Here is a 21,804-nt window from a genome sequence, read left to right as displayed (position 1 = left end):
AGTTCCCATAAAACTGGCTTGCCCTGTCCTGCAGCTGGAATAACACAAGACTTCGACGTATATGCAAGCCGGAAGAATACGGCTACATCTTCACCTAATATCTTGCACATTTTAGCCTGCATGTTTGGATGCGCATGTACACATTCACATGCACTTGTTGGCAGTGACAGTAAAGATGTATATTAATGAAATAACTAGAAGCAGTGTGCGGGACAAAGCAATATGCAGCTATTTTTTTTTCCCACAACCTATTGATTAACCAGCCGGGCGGTATGGACAAGCTCAGCTCGCCCATCACCGCCGGAGGCTGCCGCTCAGGCCCTGCTGGGCCGATTTTCATCAAATAAAGAGCAGCACACGCAGCCGGCACTTTGCCAGCCGCGTGTGCTGCCCGATTGCCGCCGCTCGGCGAAAGAGGGTCCCCCCAGCCGCCTGAGCCCAGCGTAGCCGGTACAAAAAGTTCCGGCCAGCGCTAAGGGCTGGATCGGAGGCGGCTGACGTCAGGACGTCGGCTGACGTCCATGACGTCACTCCGCTCGTCGCTATGGCGACGATGTAAGCAAAACAAGGAAGGCCGCTCATTGCGGCCTTCCTTGTTTATTCTGGGCGCCGGAGGCGATCGGAAGAACGCCTCCGGAGCGCCCTCTAGTGGGCTTTCATGCAGCCAACTTTCAGTTGGCTGCATGAAATAGTTTTTTTTTTATTTAAAAAAAAACCTCCCGCAGCCGCCCTGGCGATCTTAATAGAACGCCAGGGTGGTTAACATGGGCTGTAAGTGACGAGCAGACAAATGCCTGAAAAAAATATGTCTTTTGGAAATAAGTCCTAAATATGCTTACCCATATCAAGATTTATGACTGTTATAGTCGACCAACCGCAACACTCATTTGTTTTCAAAGACCGTCTTGACGGATCACATCAGAAACAATCACACAAATGAAACAATGTTTTCTCTAAAGCCAATTAGGGCTGGTTCAGACGGACCTCCGTCTGGCTTCCAGCAGCATCTCGTTCAGCGGCGTTTGGATTTCCGGCGGCTTTCCATCACGGTCTGTGTTTTTGACCCCATAGGGAGACACTGGATGCGGCGGTTAATCGACTCTGAATTACTATAGCGTCCAGGGTCGCCTCAAATGATGGGAAAAATCGGGATTGGAAGATCGTGTTAGCGCAAACGCCGGTAAACGCCCAGTACAAATGCTCCCATTCACTTGAATGAGAGCGTTTAACGCCGAGTTCCGGACGCCAGCGGTAAATGCCTGCCAAGTGTCCGTGTGAACAAGCCCTTAGGTTGGCTAAGGAGAACAATGCACTTGGCCAGCTTATCAATGTCCTAAGCATTGGTGGGCACTGTACTCGGGCTAGATCCTCATAAGAGGTGGATGTTATTGGTCGAGTTTCATGTGGCATGTGTACAATGTCAGCCCTTTTAATGGTTAGTGCTGTTTCACAACGGGAGTGATCCTGACGCATTTGCGCTGTGATTGCCAACCGCCGGCAATTAGTAAATCGCTAGTGCAGTGACGCCCACCTATAGGAGCATTCACACTGCAGTATTTGGGATAGCAAATGTGCTGCATGTTCACAGAGCGGTCGCAGAAAATTGGAAAACAGTCCTTACTTGATATTAGGAGGCCTATAGGAATTATTAGAAAGAATGGAATTACCAATATTTGCTGAAATTTTCAGATGTTGCAGCTTTCAGTCAAACATACCAAATCCGTGATAGATGGCAAAACAAAACAAAAATTGCAGGGCAGAAGTTTGTAACGTATAAATCAGTTCTCTCACTTGGAAGACGGGTGCGGCATTGTGCTTTTTAGACTCATGCAGGAGGGCCTCAGTGTGTTCAAAGACCACATCTACAAGCTGCATTCTTGGCTTGGTTTCTGTGTTATCATGATCAGTTGGAATATGGGCTTAATGTGCAGAAACATGTGCACAAAGGGAAGCATGCACAGGGCCAAAATACACATAGCTGTACCCTGAATAAGACTAACAGAGCAGTAGAGCCAAGTCATCTCCGCAGATATGATATGAGTAAGCTGTGGTGCACAGCCATACTGACTTGACTGTGTGAGTGCTGCTACAGAAAGGCCCGTGTGTGTCTGTGTGTGGGTGTTGGAGCCGAGAGGTAGGCCTGGGTCTGAACCTCAGAGCAGTACTGTCCCTCTCCTGCACGCACTGTGGTCAGGCTGCGTGAGCAGCAGCTGAGTTCATATCAGTAACAGTTTTCACACCTCTATCTAGCCTAGGCTAGTGTACCAATATATCACAGGCTGCATTCCCCTTCAATTCCACCATTATCCCCCGCATTACCTGTACTGGCATCTCTGAGCAGACACTGGCATGCTTTCTTTGTGCACAATATTTACAGTAGCAGTTTGATCATACTGTGCAAACAAAAAACCATAACTTATAGGACATACCAACAGTGCAGTTGGCCTAAGCCCCGTACACACTGTAGATTAAAGTTAGCTGAGTAGATATAAATATAAGAAATCTTAGAGAGTACCTGAGCTGAAGCTTGGGTACAAAATTAGATACCTAAAGAGAGGGAAGCCTCAGGATCCTATTGAGGCTTTCCTCCCTGCTCTGATGTCCTCCATTGCTGAGCGCGGCCCCCCAGAAGACTAGGGATAATGCATTGTCGCTAATCATATCATGGCCGCGCAGCTCTTCTTCCTGCAGCGTGGCCGCACAATAGCTGACCCAGCCCGTCCGCGCATGCACAGTAAGCTGGAGCCACAAGGCTCCTTGGTACTGCGCATGCGCGGCTATTGGGCAACCACACTTCTGGAGGAAGAGCTGCGTGGCCTTGATGTGGAGAGGGCCATGCTCAGCAACGGGGGGCTTGAGATCAGAGAGAGAAGCCTCAATAGGATCCTGAGGCTTCTCTCTCGTAAGGGGCCCATACACCTAACGATTTTCCCACCGATATACAGCAGATTCGATCACTGAGATCGAATCTGCTGTGAAATTGTTGCGCAACCGTTGACCGAACGATCGATTTCCGACCGAAATTGATTGTTCCCGTCGATTCCTATCGTTCTTGTCCGTGCTGAAGATTTCGGTCGATCGCCGGCGGGTCGGGAGTGCGTCGATAGCGGCATTTGAATGTTCGACGACCGACGCAATACAGCGGCAATACATTACCTGTTCCGCCGGCGCGTGTTACCGCTGCTCCTTCTCCGCTGGGCTCAGAGTCTGACAAGCTTCACTTCTTCCTGTCTCGGCAGGAAGTTTAAACAGTAGAGCACCCCGGACAGGAAGTGAAGCTGGAGCCCTGGAGCCGAGCGCGAAGAAGAAGACAGCGGAGACCAGGGGACTCACGCCAGCCGGATCAGGTAATGTATGCCGGGGGGGGGGGGGGGGGCGGCGGCTGCTGCAGCGGCAGATTCACAGATGGTGATCGGTTTCATGCTGAAATCGATTCACAATCTGTTTGCAATAAAGGCAGCCATACGATCCCTCTCTGATCAGATTCGATCAGAGAGGGATCTATCTGTTGGTCGATCTGATGGCAAATCAACCAGTGTATGGCCACCTTTAAGGTAACTATCTGGTTTTGATCTCAAGCTTTGGCTCAGGATCATTTTAAGAAATTAAATATAGGAAATCTTGTCAACTTCCGATCGCACTGTGCTAGTTTTCTGCTGCCCGGTGTACAACATACAAAGCAGTGGAAACTTTGGTCTCCCTAATCTGATTATGTTATCTGAGGACCTTCATGAAGTCTAAAGGCTCGTACACACACCTGATCTCTTCCAACGACGGGTTGTCAGATCCGCCCGCGGGGCGGCTGTTCTGCCCACAGTTTCCCCGTGTGTACAGTCTGTCGGCAGGCTGATAAGGCTGGTTTTGACTGATCGGTCTGCCGACAGACTGTACACACGGGGAAACTGTCGGCAGAACGGCCGCCCCGCGGGCGGGTCTGACGACTCGTCGTTGGAACAGATCAGGCGTGTGTACGCGCCATTAGTCCGACAGATTGAGGGACAGTACATGTTCCTGAACTGTGCCACACCTCCCATTCACAACCCAGTTTAGGTATAAAGGGATGGTAAGCTGGCTGTGGAGTAGCAATAGGGGATGCAGAGGTTGCACCGGGGCCCTTGGACCAGAGGGACCCACTAGGGACCCTCCCTCAACCGCAGTATTAGCCCTTCAATGGTGTTATGCTGGTAATGATCACGTGTGTATATATATATATGTTTTGAATAGTGGTTAACATACTATTATTTTTTAGTATTTATATAGCACTGACATCTTCCGCAGCGCTTTACAGAGTATATATAGTCATGTCACTTCACTGTCCCTCAGAGGGGCATGCAGTCCAATCCCTACCATAATCTATTGTAGTCTAGGGCCAATCAATTTATATGTATGTTTTTGGGGATTTGGGAGGAAACTGGAGCGTCTGAAGGAAACCCACACTGACATGGGGAGAACATACTCCTTGCAGATGTTGCTGAGTCTAGGATTTGAACCAGGGACCCAGTGCTGCAAAGCAAGAGTGCATTATAAATTGAAGACACTGGCCTCAATTCACTAAGATTTATCAAACACTTTATCAAACGTTTGATAATTTACCTCATGCGTAAAATCTAATTTTGAATTCACTAAAGTGTTAAATATTTATCAAATATTTTATTGATAAAATGTTCAATAAATATATAACATAATATATCACCTTAGTGAATTCAAAATTAGTTTTTACCCATGAGGTAAATTATCAAACGTTTGATAAAGTGTTTGATAAAGCTTAGTGAATTGAGGCCAATGTCCTCAATTCACGGAGCATTATCAAACGTTTATCAAACACTTTATCAAACGTTTGATAATTTACCTCATGGGTAAAATCTCATTTTGAATTCACTAAGGTATTATATATTTGTTGAACGTTTTATCGGTAAAACATTCGATAAATATATAACACCTTAGTGAATTTAAAATTAAGATTTTACCCATGAGGTAATTATCAAATGTTTGATAAAGTGTTTGATAAACGTTTGATAATGCTCCGTGAATTGAGGCCTATGCCACTATGCTGCCCAAACTGTTTCCCTCCTCTGCTTTCATCTCTTTTCTCGTTTCCACTGCAGGATGCGATCGCATCCCATCCAGCCGCATCTAGCTGCTGGTGACTTCCGGTGGTCTTACGGAAGTCTGGATGCGGCTGTCTGTTTCTGTAAGGGGAATCGGATGTGTGCCGTGGATATCTGCAGCATGCCATCCATAATTTCCCCTGGTCACATCGCATTGCAAATGAAAATTGTCATGCAATGGAAACTACTCCATTGACATGCATTGGCTCCAGGTTCGATGCAATGCCAATTCACTTGGAAATGGGCCCTTAGGCTAGGTCCACACTAGACCCGGTTGCAGGACGGACACTGCAGTCCGGATCAGGGGAAGTACCCACCGTACTGCAAACTGATGAAAGTGCATCAGTATTGCATCAGTTTCCGTTCAGGTTTTTCCCTGACAGAAAACGTCTCCATCATTAGGAAGGAGTGGGAGGATTTTTTTGGGCCAATCATAAAGCTCAGGCTATCCGTTTTAACATCCGTTTTTTGCCTGTGGAGCTGGAGATGCGTTTTCTCATTACTTTCACTACCCCTGCGTGTATCCGTGGTCCTGATCCGTTGCGTGAAAATGCAGCAGATCCGGACCTTCCGTTCAGGTTTTGAAAACGGATCCCCGCAAACGCAGACGGATCCGTTTTTTACTTGGGTGAGGCTGGCTGCTATTTTTAACATTAGCATCCGGGACTCCGTTTTTCATCAGGTTTGAAAAACGCAGCCACGGATAAGTTTCCGGACCTAGTGTGGACTAACTGTGGATGTTTTTGGCTGGTTTTGTAGCACCGTATGAACTGCTAAGTATAGAATGCTTACGGGGAGCCAATCTATATGCACTGGGTCCCAAAGTTCCTTAGCTACGCCACTATAGGCTGGGTTGGATTTTCACCATCCAATCAAACTGCATTCCCTTGATACAGCGCTGTAGAAGGTTTTCTGATCTTTGCCCTCCTTCATAAGAAGTTGCATGGATGACTGGACTACAGTGTTGCCAACTCATCCCTTAAATTACTGACACATCTAAGTTATACAGGTTCTGGGGCTAATCAGTGCCTTAACTGCATCTTCCTAGCCACAAAACCTGTATAATTCATATGTGTCAGTAATTAAAGGGATGAGTTGGCAACACTGCTGGACTAGTGTCCTTGTGTCAAAAATCAGATGGTAGTAGGGTTATACTGCCGAATATCTGTAGCTGGCAATTGCCTGAAAGTAGTAGCCTAATCTTTGGGTCAGATATATCAGTGGGCGTTTAGCAGAGGTGCTCAACTTCTTACCAACGTACAGATAGATATCCACTACAGGGAAATCCACACTTAGCATAGCAGCATGTAACAATGTGAGGATTCCTATATTACCCTCACACAATATACTGGTATACTTTTCTTACAGTTACAGAGTCTTCTGCTGTCCTGGCATCCTGTGGGTGTATCTTTCACTTTATCCATTGAAAGAGAGACAGTCATGTCACATTCAGAATTTGGATTGATATTTCACCTTGCATATAATTCCAGCTGTGACTGTTGATCACCATGTGTATTGCATGAGTCATTCTAGCTGATGTCAGACACTGACATGTGCACTGCTAACAGATTACTAATGCTGGTTTATCCCTTTCCAGTACTAAGGTGGGCGGGAAAGGGACAGTAAATAGATGATACTGCTGGACAGGGCCAGTCTCATATGGCCATGTGACATCTGTTTACTATTATTTATTATATCACATTTTTTTTTTGTGATACACATGTTCGGTAGTCTCTAGTCCATTATATATATATATATATATATATATATATATATATATATATATATATATATATATATATATTACTAATATTATAAATGCAAAAGTTTGTATGTTTGGATGTTTGTTACTCAATCACGCAAGTTACGCAACAATGGTTGAACGGATTTGAATGAAATTTGGCATACAAATTTCGCTGGGATGTAAACTGCAGCCATTCTTACACTGTTAATGGCAGGGTTCTCAAACTTTGTACAGTTGGTGACTGGGATTCATATTCAGAAAAGTGGGTGGGGCTTACAAAAGCCAATCAATATTCACCTATTGATTTTCAAAGGGAATATTTAATTGCTGTCATTCTTGCACTGTTAAAGGCACAAGCCACAAACCTGGTACAGTTGGTCATTGGGTGACTGGGGTTCAAATTCAGAAAAGGGGGTGGAGCCACAAACAGCCAATCAGATTTGTTTCATTTCAATGCAAATTATTGATGCTAAAGACCACAAAGCTCACAAACTTGGTCATTGAGTAATTGTGTGTTAGGGTTAGAAAAAGAGAGTGGAGCCAACACCAGCCAAATACATACCGGGCAAGCAGCGTGTGTGTGTGTGGGTGTGTGTGTGTGTGTGTGTGTGTGTGTGTGTGTGTGTGTGTGTGTGTGTGTGTGTGTGTGTGTGTGTGTGTGTGTAGCAAGGATAAAAGTGTGTGGATTTGGATCGGTTGTGTATTATTGTGGTAAGGGATATGGACACCTCTGTGCCTACATATGGTAAGGGTAAAGTGTGTGCTTATTGCTGAAAGTATTTTGGACTCTGATGAAGGGTAAGGCCATTCTGTGCCCTGTAATATTAGGATAAAGCATGTGGTTGGTTTTGGAAGTGTCCTTATGTTTGTATGGGCACCCTCTTCCTTGTGTAGTAAGGTTAAAGTGTATGGTTCTGGAGGTGTCATGGAATATAGTGCTAGGGCTCCCTGTGCCTCATATAGTAAGGTGTGTGCTTAGTCCTGAAAATTTCATAAATTCTGATGATGAATGGTGTGGCCGTTTTGTGCCCTGTAATATAGCACGTGTTTGTTTCTGAAGTGTCATGGCTGCTGCAAGTGGACAATATGGGTATCCTGTGTTCTGTATTGTAAGAATAAAATATGGCTGCTGAAGATGGGCTTGGGCATGTGTGCTGTGTTGTAAAAATACTATGTGGTTCTGGAATGTAGTGTAGTCCTGGAAGTGTCATGGTTGCTGTTGGTTAAGGTGATGTGTGTCTTGTGTTTCCCACATGCCAGGCTGATGGGATGTTATGAGAGCAGAGCCCTCCTCCATAATATGGGCGTGAAGTGGGTCATCAAGTAGTTCTGTGAGAAGAAGGCTTCCCTGAGGGAGAAACACTGCGGGGCTGTGAGAAGACATTCCTGGAAAGGGCTGAATTACTTCCATATGAAAAGGGGCACTGCTGGGGGTGTGAGAAATGTGTCCCTTGCAGGGGAATTGGTGGCTGCTGCCTTTAAAGCCACATGTATGAGAGAGGGTTGGAGAGAAGACCCCTTAACCCTTTCACAGCTGCAGCCCTGCTTGCACAATCTGGTTCCCACATGATGTGCGTGAGGCGGTGTGGGAAGATTGGGAAGCCGTGACTGAGCTCCCATGCAGGCTGTGACGCTGAACTGGTGGTCTCACATTTCACTGGGATGACTCAGGCAGAAAAGGAGGAGAACGAAACAGCCCGTTAACCCTGCCACATCTGGGCAGCAGCGTCTATAGGTTTTATGTGCCGCCCAAAGCCTTTACAGGCCATTTGATAGTTCCAAGCGAAATAAACGCCTTAAACAAGACAGACAGCCCCCACCCTGGGCACATTCAAGTGTCTTTCTTCTAAGTTTTCCCTCTATTTCCATAAGACATTCCACTGTAATTTGCGGCTTTACTAAAAACTTAATAAATTGTTTATTTAAAAACGTTTTATTTTCCATCTGCAATCAAGAGTGGGACCTTACTTATGAGATTTGGGCCCCAGATCTCCATCATGGATGCCTTACTCCGCCTCACTTCAGTCTGTGGCCTATAGCAGGCCTAAACCTGCAAGCGTGTTCTTTTTACTAGCTACATGCATCTTCCCCTAAACCCCTTAAAAAGATGACCAGACACACTACTTGTCTTTTATGCAGTGCATCGCACAATTTAATAGATCTTTGGCATCTGAAGTTGTGCACGTTTACAATTTCAGTTCCATTTAAATGTTTTAATTTTTGTTAGCTACCAATTTTTTTTGTATAGTTTAATGTTGAAAGGACATTGCTAGCCTGTTATATGATGAATGGAATGATGCAGACATAGTACTGAAAGTGTTAATTATTTTCATTCAGAAAAGCCATGGAATCATTGACAGTCAAAGTGGCCCATAAATGGTTGGTCGATTATTATTTCATCCATATAATCAATTCAGCAAATTCAATGTGTGCAATTGTTTGTGTGTTGACGCTGGTTTGTAAATGGCTATACAACTCTAATACTTCCAAAATGCTTTTTAAAAGTCCTGAGCTAAAGGTATACTGTATACCCAGCAGCTGTAGCTTCTTTTATGTAAGTGCCCCTCTTAATTAGAACACTGCCTGGACATACTGTAGCTTTGGACATTGAGGATAATGATTTAAAATGACTGAATTTAACATTAGTCTGCCTAACCTTCTAGGCTGGTGTGAGTGTGGTCAGCCTTTGTATGAGCCATGGTCTCTGGTGTATGTAGAATATGGATTTTTTTTTTTGAAAGGCCTGGCATGCTGTGTGGAGTGTGGCCTGCTGTATGTGAAGGGAGTTAACCTTTGTAGCTGGAGTGTGTGATGTGTGGTCTGTTTTCCTGTGAGTCCTGAGCTGCAGTGGGTAGAGTGTGGACTGCCTTTGTGTGATTCCTGTGATGCAGTGTGCAGCAAGTGGCTGGCCTTTTGTAAGTCCTAGTATGGTGTATGGGGAGTGTTTCTGGCCTTTCTTTCCTAGGCTGCTGTGAGTTGAGTGGGATCTGCTTTTGCTAGTTCAAGGCTGTTGCATGTGTAGACTAGTCAGCCTTCATGTGAGTTTTCTGCTGCTATGTTAAGGCCTGGAACCCACTACAAATCGCAATCGCTAGCGTTTTTAATGAGCGTTTTGGAAGCAATTTCATGAGCGTTTTCCAGTGCTTTTGAGAGCGATTTTAAAAAGTGTACGTTTTTTGCCAGCAATTGTGTAGCGATTTGCGATTAGCAATTTTAATTCTGATTGGTCCTTTCAATGTATCATAATTTTCTTTACAGTCATTTAAAATTGCTCTCAAATCACTATGTGTAGCGATTCATGAGCGATTACGCCAGCGTTTCTATAGTTTACATTGCAGAAACGCAAATGCTAACGCCACCAAAATTCTGCATGTCCTGCGTCAGCGTTTTTGCTAATTGCAATCACTCCAGTGTAATTTATCCCTTCCATTAACATTAGCTGAGCGTTTAGGGAAACTGCTAGCGTTTTGAATCGCTCCCTAAACTCTCAAAAGAAAATTGCTCTAGTGGGTTCCAGCCCTCAGAGTGTGGCCAGTCTTTCACTGCTGAGTATGGAGAGCAGTCAGCATTTATTTGAGTGCTAAGCTGCTGTGTGATGAGAGTAGCAGGCTTTTGTCGAGTCCCAAGCACTGAGTATGTAGTATGATTGAACCTTGTGCATGTTCCAGAAACTTGCGTGCACCTAAGCTGATACATGGCAAGGCAAGATACACATAGGTTCATATAGTACTTGTCCTAATAATTTGTCTGAGGTCCCTTGTCTTGGGCTCCTGGACTGTCCCCCCAGTGGGATCAAGCCCCAACCCCTTTGGGGGGCAAGCATTGTGTTTGTCAGAGACATTGGGCATGATTCACAAAGCTTTTTCACCTGTTTTCTGGCTGTCTTCACTTTATCTATGTTACTTTTTTAAGCTCCCAAAGAGAAAAAATATAATATAATTAAGGTAAGAAAAGTAATATTGAAATGAAGTTAATCAGGAACAACTTACTTTGAGTGATTATTTTACTTGTAAATGTGTTGAAAGGTATTTTTATCAAATAAATGATAAATAAGTCATTTATGAGAAGTTTTGTGAATAGAGCCCGCCGGGCGGATCGCTCAGAAACAGCCGTATCAGTCTGCAGACAGACTACACACGCCGGACTGTCGCTGGAACGCCTCCAGTCCGGCGTGTGTACGGACCTTAAAGAGACACTGAAGTGAAATAAAAAATGATGATATTATGATTTGTATGTGTAGCACAGCTAAGAAATAAAACATTAAGATCAGATACATCAGTGTAATTGTTTCCAGTACAGGAAGAGTTAAGGCAGCCATACACTGGTCGATGTGCCATCAGATCGACCAGCTGACAGATCCCTATCTGATCGAATCTGATCAGATAGGGATCGTATGGCTGCCTTTACTGCAAACAGATTGTGAATCGATTTCAGCCTGAAACCGATCACAATCTGTTCAGCTGCTCCTGCCGCCTGTCCCCCCCCCCCCCGTATACATTACCTGATGCGGGCTCCCGGGCGTCTTCTCTGCATCTTCTCAGCGCTGCACCCGCTCCATCCCGGCGCTTCCTGTGTCACTCCGTGACCAGGAAGTTCAAATAGAGCGCCCTCTATTTGAACTTCCTGGTCACTGCAGTGACCCAGGAAGCGCCGGGATGGAGCGGGTGCAGCGCTGAGAAGATGCAGAGAAGACGCCCGGGAGCCCGCATCAGGTAATGTATTTTTCATCGGATCGGCCGCCGCTAGCGACGCGCACTTAACCGCGGGCGATCGAGGGTAATTTCCCGCACGGCGCTCCCGAAATCGGATCGTCGGCGGCGTTTACCGCGAACGATTGGCAGCAGATTCGATCCCAGGATCGAATCTGCTGTCGAAACGGCCGGGAATCGGGCCAGTGTATGGCCACCTTTAAGAAACTCCAGTTGTTATCTCTATGCAAACAAGCCATTAAGCTCTCCGACTAAGTTAGTCGTGGAGAGGGCTGTTATCTGACTTTTATTATCTCAACTGTTCCTGGACTATTTACTTTTCCTCTGCTAGAGGAGAGGTCATTACTTCACAGACTGCTCTGAAAGACTCATTTTGAATGCTGAGTGTTGTGTAATGTGCACATATAGAATGATGCAATGTTAGAAAAAACACTATATACCTGAAAATAAAAGTATGAGAATATTTTCTTTGCTGCTAATCTTCTAGTAATTATTCATAGTACACAACCAATTCACTATATCATATTTTTTTTTTCGCTTCAGTGTCTCTTTAACCCTCCTGGCGGTTTGCAAAAAAATCGCCAGGGGGCAGCAAATCTTTTTTTTTAATTTTTTTTTTTTTTCATGTAGCGAGACAAAGTCTCGCTACATGATAGCCGCTGCTCAGCGGCATCCCCCCAGCCCCTCCGATCGCCGCCGGCGATCGGAGATCCGGAGATCCCGTTCAAAGAACGGGATCTCCTGGAGGGCTTCCCCCGTCGCCATGGCGACGGGCGGGATGACGTCACCGACGTCGTGACGTCAGAGGGGACTCCGATCTGCCCCATAGCGCTGCCTGGCACTGATTGGCCAGGCAGCGCACGGGGTCTGGGGGGGGGGGGCGGCCGCGGCGAGAGGAATTGCGGCGGATCGGCGGGTAGCGGCGGCGATCGGGCACTGCACGCAGCTAGCAAAGTGCTAGCTGCGTGCAGCAAAAAAAAAATTATGCAAATCGGCCCAGCGGGGCCTGAGCGGTGCCTTCCGGCAGCATAGCCCGAACTCAGTTCGGGCTTACCGCCAGGAAGGTTAAGTGTCCTCAGGTCCTCTCCAGCATTGTGTAGGGTTAGGATAAGTGTCCTCAGGTCCTCTCCAGCACTGTTAAGACTTAGGATCAGCACCTTCAGTTCCTCTCCAGCACAAAACACAGTCGGGATCAGTGTCCTCGGGTCTTCTTCAACACTGTACAGTCAATATCAGTGTCCTCAGAACTCCTCCAGCACTTAGCAGAGTCAGGATTCGTGTCCTCAGGTCCTCTCCAGCACTGTGTAGAGTGGGGATTAGTGTCATCAGATCTCTTCCAGCATTGCACAGATCAGTGTTGTCATGCACTGTCAGAATTAGTGCTCCCAGGTCCTCACTAGCACTGTGCAGCATTAGGATCAGTGTCCTCAGATCCCTTCCAGCACTGCACAGTCAGAATTAGTGTCCTCAGATCCCCTCCAGCACTATGCAGAATGAGGATGACTGTGATCACATCCACTCTAGCAATGCACAGTCAGGATCAGTGTTTTCAGATCTCCATCACTGCACACTCGGGATCGGTGTCCTCAGGTCCTCTCCAGCACTTAGCAGAGTCAATGTCCTTAGGTCCACTTAAGCATCGTGTTCAGACTGGTTTAGAATAGAACACTATTCCAAGTAGTGATTGCTGGTAAATTTTGCACATGTAGTCTGGAATCTGGAGCCTTCAGAGAGGAGTGAGTCATAACTCCCAATGTTGAGCTTGCTCTGGCCTTCTCCATTGAGTATGCAATGTATTGCCCAAACCTTGGCTGCTCTCCAAGGTTTTAAATGGAAACATTGATGTTTGTGTTTTTGCATGTTTGCATTTTTTTTGTTATGTTTACTTGACAAATAACCATTTTATGCAAGGTGCAAATCATAGTTGGTTTTCTAAGAAAGCCCAGTACTGGTGGCATGCTCAGTTGTACTCTCTATTTGAGTTACACAAACTTTTAATATTAACTTCTCTTCTCTATCCCAGTGCTTTGATTGGCCCAGTAGGCTACCGGTCAAGTGACAAGCAGCCTATTGGGCCAATCAAATTGCGGGGATCACGTCCTTTAAAGTGACTGGACCAGTCGGGGCTCAGGGTCGGTCCAGTGGAGTGCTCATTATTTGCAGGAAGCTGGCGTAAGGTAATAGCGCTCGCTTTGCTTCACTACCCACAGTACAGCGTGCGGCGAGTGCCCGTTCCCCTGACTAAGCCTGATTACGCATGCTACCACTAGCGCACGTAGCATGCAAGCAAGCAATGACAATTAATGTGCACTGATTAAATAGCGCGAGTAACAGGAGGCTACTCGCAACCCCTATATGTGTAAAGTAGTCAGTGCACCGCTTGCATAAAAGTGTAAATTTACTGCGCCTCAACTCACAGCCGTTAATGTCTAAACCACTGGGAACAAAAATGAGCAGGGCTGTGGAATTGGAGTCGGAGTAATTTTGGGTACCTGGAGTCAGGGCTGTGGAGTCGGAGTCGGGAGAAAATGCCCCAACTCCGACTCCTAATTCATTTAAACTGTAATACAAATAGAAAATATGATAAAATGTTCTATTTCTCAGATAATAGTCATCATAAATAATTTATATAAACAGTAATAGCTGTGCTTAGTCCACAAAAATGAAATAAACCAATCAAAAAATAGTTACTTGTGCTGCTTCAATAAAGCAGTCCCCGTATTTTTAAAGTCAGATATACATATTTGATTGTGACTGTACAGTATATATGATGTGTACACAGGAATCTCTTATACAGTATATACTAAATAACATCTATGCTGTAAAAATAAAGCCTGATGTGTAGCTGTGTCACTAATAGAGATAGTCCATGAGATGAAAATAATTCTGCGTTGATGCTGGTTTATGCAAATATATGCGCTCCCTTTGCTCATGAAATCAAATAATTTAATATGTTGTTAAAATTTGGTTTTGTGACGACGAAATAAAGGGTATCTGAGTTTTATACGTACCTGGGACTTTCTCCAGCCCGCTTCAGGCTAATCCAGTTGCTGTCCTCCTCCGTCACCTGGATCTTCTGCTATGAGTTCCGGTAATTCAGCCAGTCACCGCAGTCCGGCCACGTGCCGTTCCCACAGCCAGGAACATTTTGCACCTGCGCAATAATGCTGCTCAGGTGTTGTACGTGGCAGAGTGTTTGCATCCGACTGGCTCAAGTACCTGGACCCATAGCAGAAGATCCAGGTGGCGGAGGAGGACAGTGAGGGACTGATTAGCCTGAAGCGGGCTGGAGGAAGCCCCAGGTATGTATAAAACTTTCATTTCATCTGTCTCAGGTTTACTTTGTTACACAGTAGTACTATACTCTACATATGCACTCCCCACAGAGCTGCAGGGAATCCACTGAGAATGCTTTTTTTCACATTGCCTAGGGCCTGATCCATGTTCAGATTGTGCATGAAGAATGTGTATTAGAGGAAGAATCCCCTCATTCCCCTGCAGAGTACCGGCATATCACTTTTACATGGACCCACAGTCACATTGCCTAGGGCCTGATAGGTGTTCTTTGTTACGGTCTTCTACAAGTACTCTTACCAAGGACTAGTTTTAGTCTATTACAAAGTATTAGAGGCAGAAGATCATTCGGCTACCCAGGTAACTGGTATTGTTTAAAAGGGAATAAATATGGCAGCCTCCATATCCCTCTCACTTCACTTGTCTTTTAAAATTCCTAAGCATTGGCAGTTAAGAGATGCATTTCATGTTACATACTTTTTAATAAACAAAATTGTAATATGCAAATTAGAGGAGTCGGAGTCAGAGGAATCCTAACCTGAGGAGTCGGAGTGCGATAGTGATTTTCACGGCTTGGGGCCACACATGCGCAGTAGTCGGCAACTGGCGGGGGTCGTCGCTGCTGCTGGCTGGAGGGACTCGGAAGCATGTTGTAGGCACAGGATGACTCCAGGGGGCTGCAAGAAGCCCCATATAAGTTAAACAGTTTTTTTCTTTTTTGACTTAAAGGGAACCTTAACTGAACGGGGGGTAAAAAGTTTCAATTACCTGGGGCTATTACCAGCCACCTGCAGCAGTCCTGTGCCCTCGGAGCCGCTCTGGAATCCTCCGGTCCCCTGCTGTCACTTACTTTCGTTTTTGACGACTCACCAGTCGGCCGGCCGCCATGCGTATTATTGGACTCATTCCCCACTGCAATTAGCGCTGTTGCGGACCGCTAACTGCAGTAGGGAATGCGTCCAATAATACACATGGCGGCCGGCCGACTGGTGAGTTGTCAAAAACGAAACTAAGTGACAGCGGGGGACCGGAGGATTCCAGAGCGGCTCCGAGGGCACAGGACTGCTGCAGGTGGCTGGTAATAGCCCCAGGTAATTGAAACTTTTTACCCCCCGTTCAGTTAAGGTTCCCTTTAAATCTCCCTTTAACACACCTGCTCCCCAGTCACACCTAATAACTTGTTACACTAACTGGGCAAAATTTTAACATTCTTCATTTAGGGTGTACTCACATTTGTTGCCAGTGGTTTAGACATTAATGTTCTCCCCAGGCTCTTTAAGCCGGGTGGTCCACCCAACTAGTTTTTTTGAGCACCCGGCTGTCATCGGCTCACTTCCTCCTATGCTGCAAGTAGAATTGTGCAGAGAAGCACTGGCCCTCCATTCTCTCATCTCGCCCCACCCGGCTACTTTTTTGTGCCACCCGGCTGGAAAAAAATTCTGGGGAGAACTCTGGCCTTAGTATCGAGTTATTTTGATGGGACAGCAAATCTACGCTGTTATAGAAGCTGTACACTGACTACTTTACATTGTATCAAAGTGTCATATCTTCAGTGTTGTCCCATGAAAATATATACCGGTAATAATATATTTACAAAAATGTGAGGTTTACTCACTTTTGTAAGATCCTTTTGCTGGTGACTAATATTTTGTACATATCAGAATAAAGGTTGCCCGTATTATTATTATTATTATGGATTCATAAAGTGCCAACATATTCTGTGGTGCTGTGCAAAGTAAGAAACAAACATGGTTTACAAAATATTACAGAAAATAGTATACATCAATATACAAAATACAGAGTTGGTAGAAAATACAGAATCGGAAAAAAGTACCGAATTGGTAATAACAGTGTCAAAATTAATATGAATAAATGTGTAACGGAAACCAGCACACAAAAGGGTGAGAGAGCCCTGTCCTTGTAAGCTTACATTCTTAACAATAATTACTCGATAGGGTAATATTTTGTAGCGATAAACGTACAGACACTCTGTTCAGCTATAGCCAAGCAGCATGTATTGCTCAATGGAAAAGGTAGGAGGATTGTTCTCCAGTGTGTTCTCTGGCAGGGGGGAAGATTTATGCACGGATTTATGCACTCATTCATCACTATCGTTTAGTGATCAGCCATGACAGATCTGTAAATGACATTGTGGGACTGCTGTACATTCTCAGCAGAGAGCCTTTCATGCCTACCTTTATGGAGCTTACAGTAAATTTGCTATGCAGTAACTACTAGTAAGTCAGACAATGGTTAGACAATATGAAGCTGGGAGGAGCAGAAGCTCTTTCAGCAGGACATTGTGCAGGAATACTGCAGAGCTCCACATGTCTTTCTGCTTGATTGAGTGCCAGAGACGCTCCTGAGTACTTGGCACAGTGCAGCAGAGGATGTCAGGATGCACGGCTTCAGATATAGCACACACAGACGCCTCAGGAATTGGCAAACATTCTTGGAGGTAAATCTGGTTCCGTTGTAAATAATTTGGCAGAGTGAGCCGTCGGCGTGACACAGCAACTCTGTTCTTGGAAAGAGGCTCCCCCTGCATTCTGTTAGTAGTGTTACTCTGCCGGTTTCATATAGTCATCTCATCACTTTATTGAATTCCCTGAAGAGTTATTTGTACAGATCACATCTCATTCATTGAAACATATCTCCACATTCCCAAAGAGAAAAACAGACATCTTTATGCTATATAGTTTAGATTTTTTTTGTTTTTAACAAACTCACAGACAAGTCTCTGATTGCTTCGGTGTTGTTAAATGGACCCGAACAGTATTTTTTTTTCTTTTTAAATAACGAACATCCGCATACAGGAGGTTCGTAATGGTGTGCGCCATTACTTACCTCTGGGGTGCTGCTTCTCTGAGGCAGCAAGTCACCTGCTTGCAATATAATTCCTACAAAAAGTACAGACATGCACTGAACAAAAACATGTGTTGGTAATTATTGCAAATTTAGGCTACATATAATGGCTTGCTACCTAAAGTTGCATACAGGTGTTAAAGGACTAAAGTATAGAAGAAATTTTAAGTCATATTTACGAAGAAATATTGAAAATCCAAAAGTGTTCACAGGCGTTTAAGCACCACTGCACAAACACAAGTACACATATCCACTCAAGAGATTTAATCTTATTTACCGTCAGAGCTTTTGAAGTGTATACAGTATGTTGTCACAAAATGAAAGCACCTAGGCTTTATAATCATTCTTTTATTTTCCACAGATATGGAGTGTGCCGATGTGCCACTACTGACACCCAGCAGTAAGGAGATGGTGTCGCAGGCTCTCCGTGCCACCTTCAGCGGCTTCACCAAGGAGCAACAACGACTGGGAATTCCAATCGGTGAGTTGACAGAAACAGATATTTGCTATACATTTGCTAATTGTTTCAGAGGACACCTGTCAAGAAGTGGTATGCCAGCATCAGAAGACTTAGGCCTCCATAACCCGGGTAGCTACAGGTGGTGCATCTACTGCATGACAGCTACTCCTATGCAGGCGTCCTTCCCATGGATGCACACCTGAGCATGGTGGCATTTCCTTTCAGACCCGATACAAGGCAATTCTCTGCTGCTGTGAAACCCCACATGTGGTTACAAAGTCTTCTATGCAGCTGCATTAAAGGGAAGGTTCAGGGACTAGCTAAAAAAAATAAAAATCCATTTCCACTTACCTGGGGCTTCCTCCAGCCCGTGGCAGGCCGGAGGTGCCCTCAGCGCCGCTCCGCAGGCTCCCGGTGGTCTCCGGTGGCCGACCCGACCAGGCCGGCGGCCAGGTCGGGCCTCTTCTGCGCTCCATGGTGCGTTCCACACCGGCGCGCTGACGTCATCGGACGTCCTCCGGGCTGTACTGCGCAGGCTCAGTAGTTCTGAGCCTGCGCAGTACAACCCGGAGGACGTCCGATGACGTCAGCGCGCCGGCGTGGAACGCACCATGGAGCGCAGAAGAGGCCCGACCTGGCCGCCGGCCTGGCCAGGTCGGGTCGGCCACCGGAGACCGCCGGGAGCCTGCGGAGCGGCGCCGAGGGCACCTCCTGCCTGCCACGGGCTGGAGGAAGCCCCAGGTAAGTGGAAATGGATTTTTATTTTTTTTAGCTAGTCCCTGAACCTTCCCTTTAAAGAAAATTTTTGGTGGGCGGCAGGTTGGAGACCAAACTGTGTGTCAAGTGAAGGCGAATAAAAATAAAAAATACTTACCTATGAAGAGGCTTCTCAAGTTTTTCTGGCCCCCACTGTTGCTGAGCACAGACCCCGGAAACATATCCGACAAGAGCTTGTTGATTCCAGATAATACAAAGACCAGTGGTAACTATGAGTTAACAATTCCCACAAAGGAGGGGTCGGGGCTTTTTATCTCCTCCGCCAGGGCCCCCCTCCTGTGCCTGCCAGGCTGTTTCTTGTAAGACCCACAGATCAGCGTGGCAGCAGTGTCGGGGCTTAAAGGGGAACTGAAGAGAGAGCTATATGGAGGCTGTCATGTTTATTTCCTTTTAATCAATACCAGTTGCCTGTCAGCCCTGCTGGTCTATTTCTCTGCAGTAGTATCTGAATAAAACCAGAAACAAGCATGCAGCTAGTCTTGTCAGATCTGACTTTAAAGTCTGAACAACTGAAACACCTGATCTGCTGAATGCTTGTTCAGGGGCTATGGTTAATAGTATTAGAGGCAGAGGATCAGCAGGGCAGCCAGGCAACTGGTATTCCTTAAAAGGAAATAAACATGACAGCCTCCATATACCTTTATCTTCAGTTCCCCTTTAACTCTTCCATTGTCTCTCCGGCGCTTCTGCTGCAGCCACTAGGTGTCCTCTGGCCGTCTTCAGCATGTGCAGAGAAACTGAGACGGAAGAAGGCAGAGGACAACTAGTGGATGTAGAGGGAGTGCTAGAGAGATGGTGGAAGGGGTAAGCCCTGACTTTCACTTCTGCTGCATTGATCTGTGAGTCTGACCAACACAGCCAGGGAAGCATGGGAGGGGTTCATAGTGAAAGCGGGAGAAGTTCGCTGGGGCACGAGGTTGGGGGGGGGGGGGTCTGAATGTAGGAAGGGGGTCCCTTGAGATATGCACTGCTCAAAAAATAAAGGGAACACAAAAAATAAAACATCCTAGATCTGCATGAATGAAATATTCTTATTAAATACTTTGTTCTTTACATAGTTGAATGTGCTAACAACAAACTCACACAAAAATTATCAATGGAAATCAAATTTATCAACCCATGGAGGTCTGGATTTGGAGTCAAACTCAAAATTACAGTTGAAAAAAAAACACAGGCTGATCCAACTTTGATTTAAAGGGCAACTGCAGTGAGAAGACTATGGAGGCTGCCATTTTTATTTCCTTTTAAATAATACCAGTTGCCTGGCAGCCCTGCTGGTCTGTTTGGCTACAGGAGTGTCTGAATAACACCAGAAACAAGCATGCAGCTAATCTATCATATCTGACAATAATGTCAGAAACACCTGATCTGCTGCATGCTTGTTCAGGGTCTATGGCTGAAAGTATTAGAGGCAGAGGGTCAGCAGGGCTGCCAGGCAACTGGTATTGCTTAAAAGGAAATAAACATGGCAGCCTCCATATACCTCTCTCTTCAGTTGTCCTTTAATATCCTTAAAACAGGACAAAATGAGGCTAAGTAGTGTGTGTGGCCTCATAGTGCCTGTATGACTCCCTACAATGCCTGGGCATGGTACTGATGAGGTTGCAGATGGTCTCCTGAGGGATCTCCTCCCAGACCTGGACTAAAGCATTCACCAACTCCTGGACAGTTTGTGGTGCAATGTGGCGTTGGTGAATGTAGCGAGACATGATGTCCCAGATGTGCTCAGTTGGATTCAGGTCTGGGGAACTTGCGGGTCAGTCCATAGCATTAATGCCTCTGTCGTGCAGGAAGGGCTGACACACTCCAGCCACATGAGGACTAGCATTGTCTTACATTAGGAGGAACCCAGGGCCAACCGCACCAGCATATGGTGTCACAAGGGGTCTGAGGATCTCATCTCGGTACCTAATGGCAGGCTACCTCTGGTGAGCACATGGAGGGCTTTGCGGCCCCCAAAGAAATGCCACCCCACACCATTACTGATCCACTGCCAAACCGATCATGCTGGAGGATGTAGCAGGGAGCATGTCACATGTGCTCAGTGTGAACCTGTTTTTATCCGTGAAGAGCATATTGTGCCAGTGGCGAATTTGCCAATCTTGGTGTTCTATGGCAAATGCCAAACGTCCTGCACAGTGTTGGGCTGTAAGCACAACTACCACCTGTGGACGGGCCCTTATACCACCCTCATGGAGTCTGTTTCTAACCGTTTGAGCAGACACCTGCACATTTGTGGCCCGCCGGTCATTTTGCAGGGCTCTGGCAGTGCTCCTCCTGTTCCTCCTTGCACAAAGGCAGAGGTAGCGGTCCTGCTGCTGGGTTGTTGCCCTCCTACTGCCTTCTCCAAGTCTCCTGATATACTGGCCTGTCTTCTGGCAGTGCCTCCATGCTCTGGACACTACGCTGACAGACACAGCAAAACTTCTTGCCACAGCTCGCAATGATGTGCTATCCTGGATGAGCTGCACTACCTGAGCCACTTCTGTGGGTTGTAGACTCCATCTCATGCTACCACTAGAGTGAAAGCACTCCCAGCATTCAAAAGTAACCAAAACATCAGCCAGAACCACTCCTTTATTGGGGATGTCTTGCTAATTGCCTATAATTTCCACTTGTTGTCTATTCCATTTGCACAACAGCATGTGAAATTGATTGTCAATCAGTGAACAGTTTGATTTCACAGAAGTTTGATTGACTTGGAGTTACATTGTGTTAGTTTAACCTCCTTGCCGGTCTAATTCCCCCGGCAAGGAGGCAGCACCGCACTTTTTTTTATTTTTATTTTTTTAAATCATGTAGCGAGCCCAGGCCTCGCTTCCGGCGATCGGAGTAAGCAGGAAATCC

At 45.9% G+C, this 21,804-nt stretch overlaps 1 protein-coding gene across 5 annotated transcripts in view; it reads left to right on the top strand.

Annotated features, from left to right (window-relative positions):
- ETS1 (ETS proto-oncogene 1, transcription factor) overlaps positions 1-21,804 on the top strand; it is a 75,406-nt gene that overhangs the window by 12,808 nt on the left and 40,794 nt on the right. For 4 of the 5 annotated variants that reach the window (XM_068240342.1, XM_068240343.1, XM_068240344.1 and 1 more), the window contains exon 2: positions 18,082-18,201. In XM_068240342.1, coding sequence (XP_068096443.1) covers positions 18,082-18,201 — 120 coding nt within the window. Of the gene's footprint in view, positions 1-9,147; positions 9,232-18,081; positions 18,202-21,804 lie in introns of those variants that run through there. The other variant, XM_068240345.1, reaches the window with a different exon arrangement.

The sequence above is a fragment of the Hyperolius riggenbachi genome, chromosome 6 (genome assembly GCF_040937935.1).
Source record: "Hyperolius riggenbachi isolate aHypRig1 chromosome 6, aHypRig1.pri, whole genome shotgun sequence".
Classification (NCBI taxonomy): Eukaryota; Metazoa; Chordata; class Amphibia; order Anura; family Hyperoliidae; genus Hyperolius; species Hyperolius riggenbachi.
This window is presented reverse-complemented; position numbering and strand designations above follow the sequence as displayed.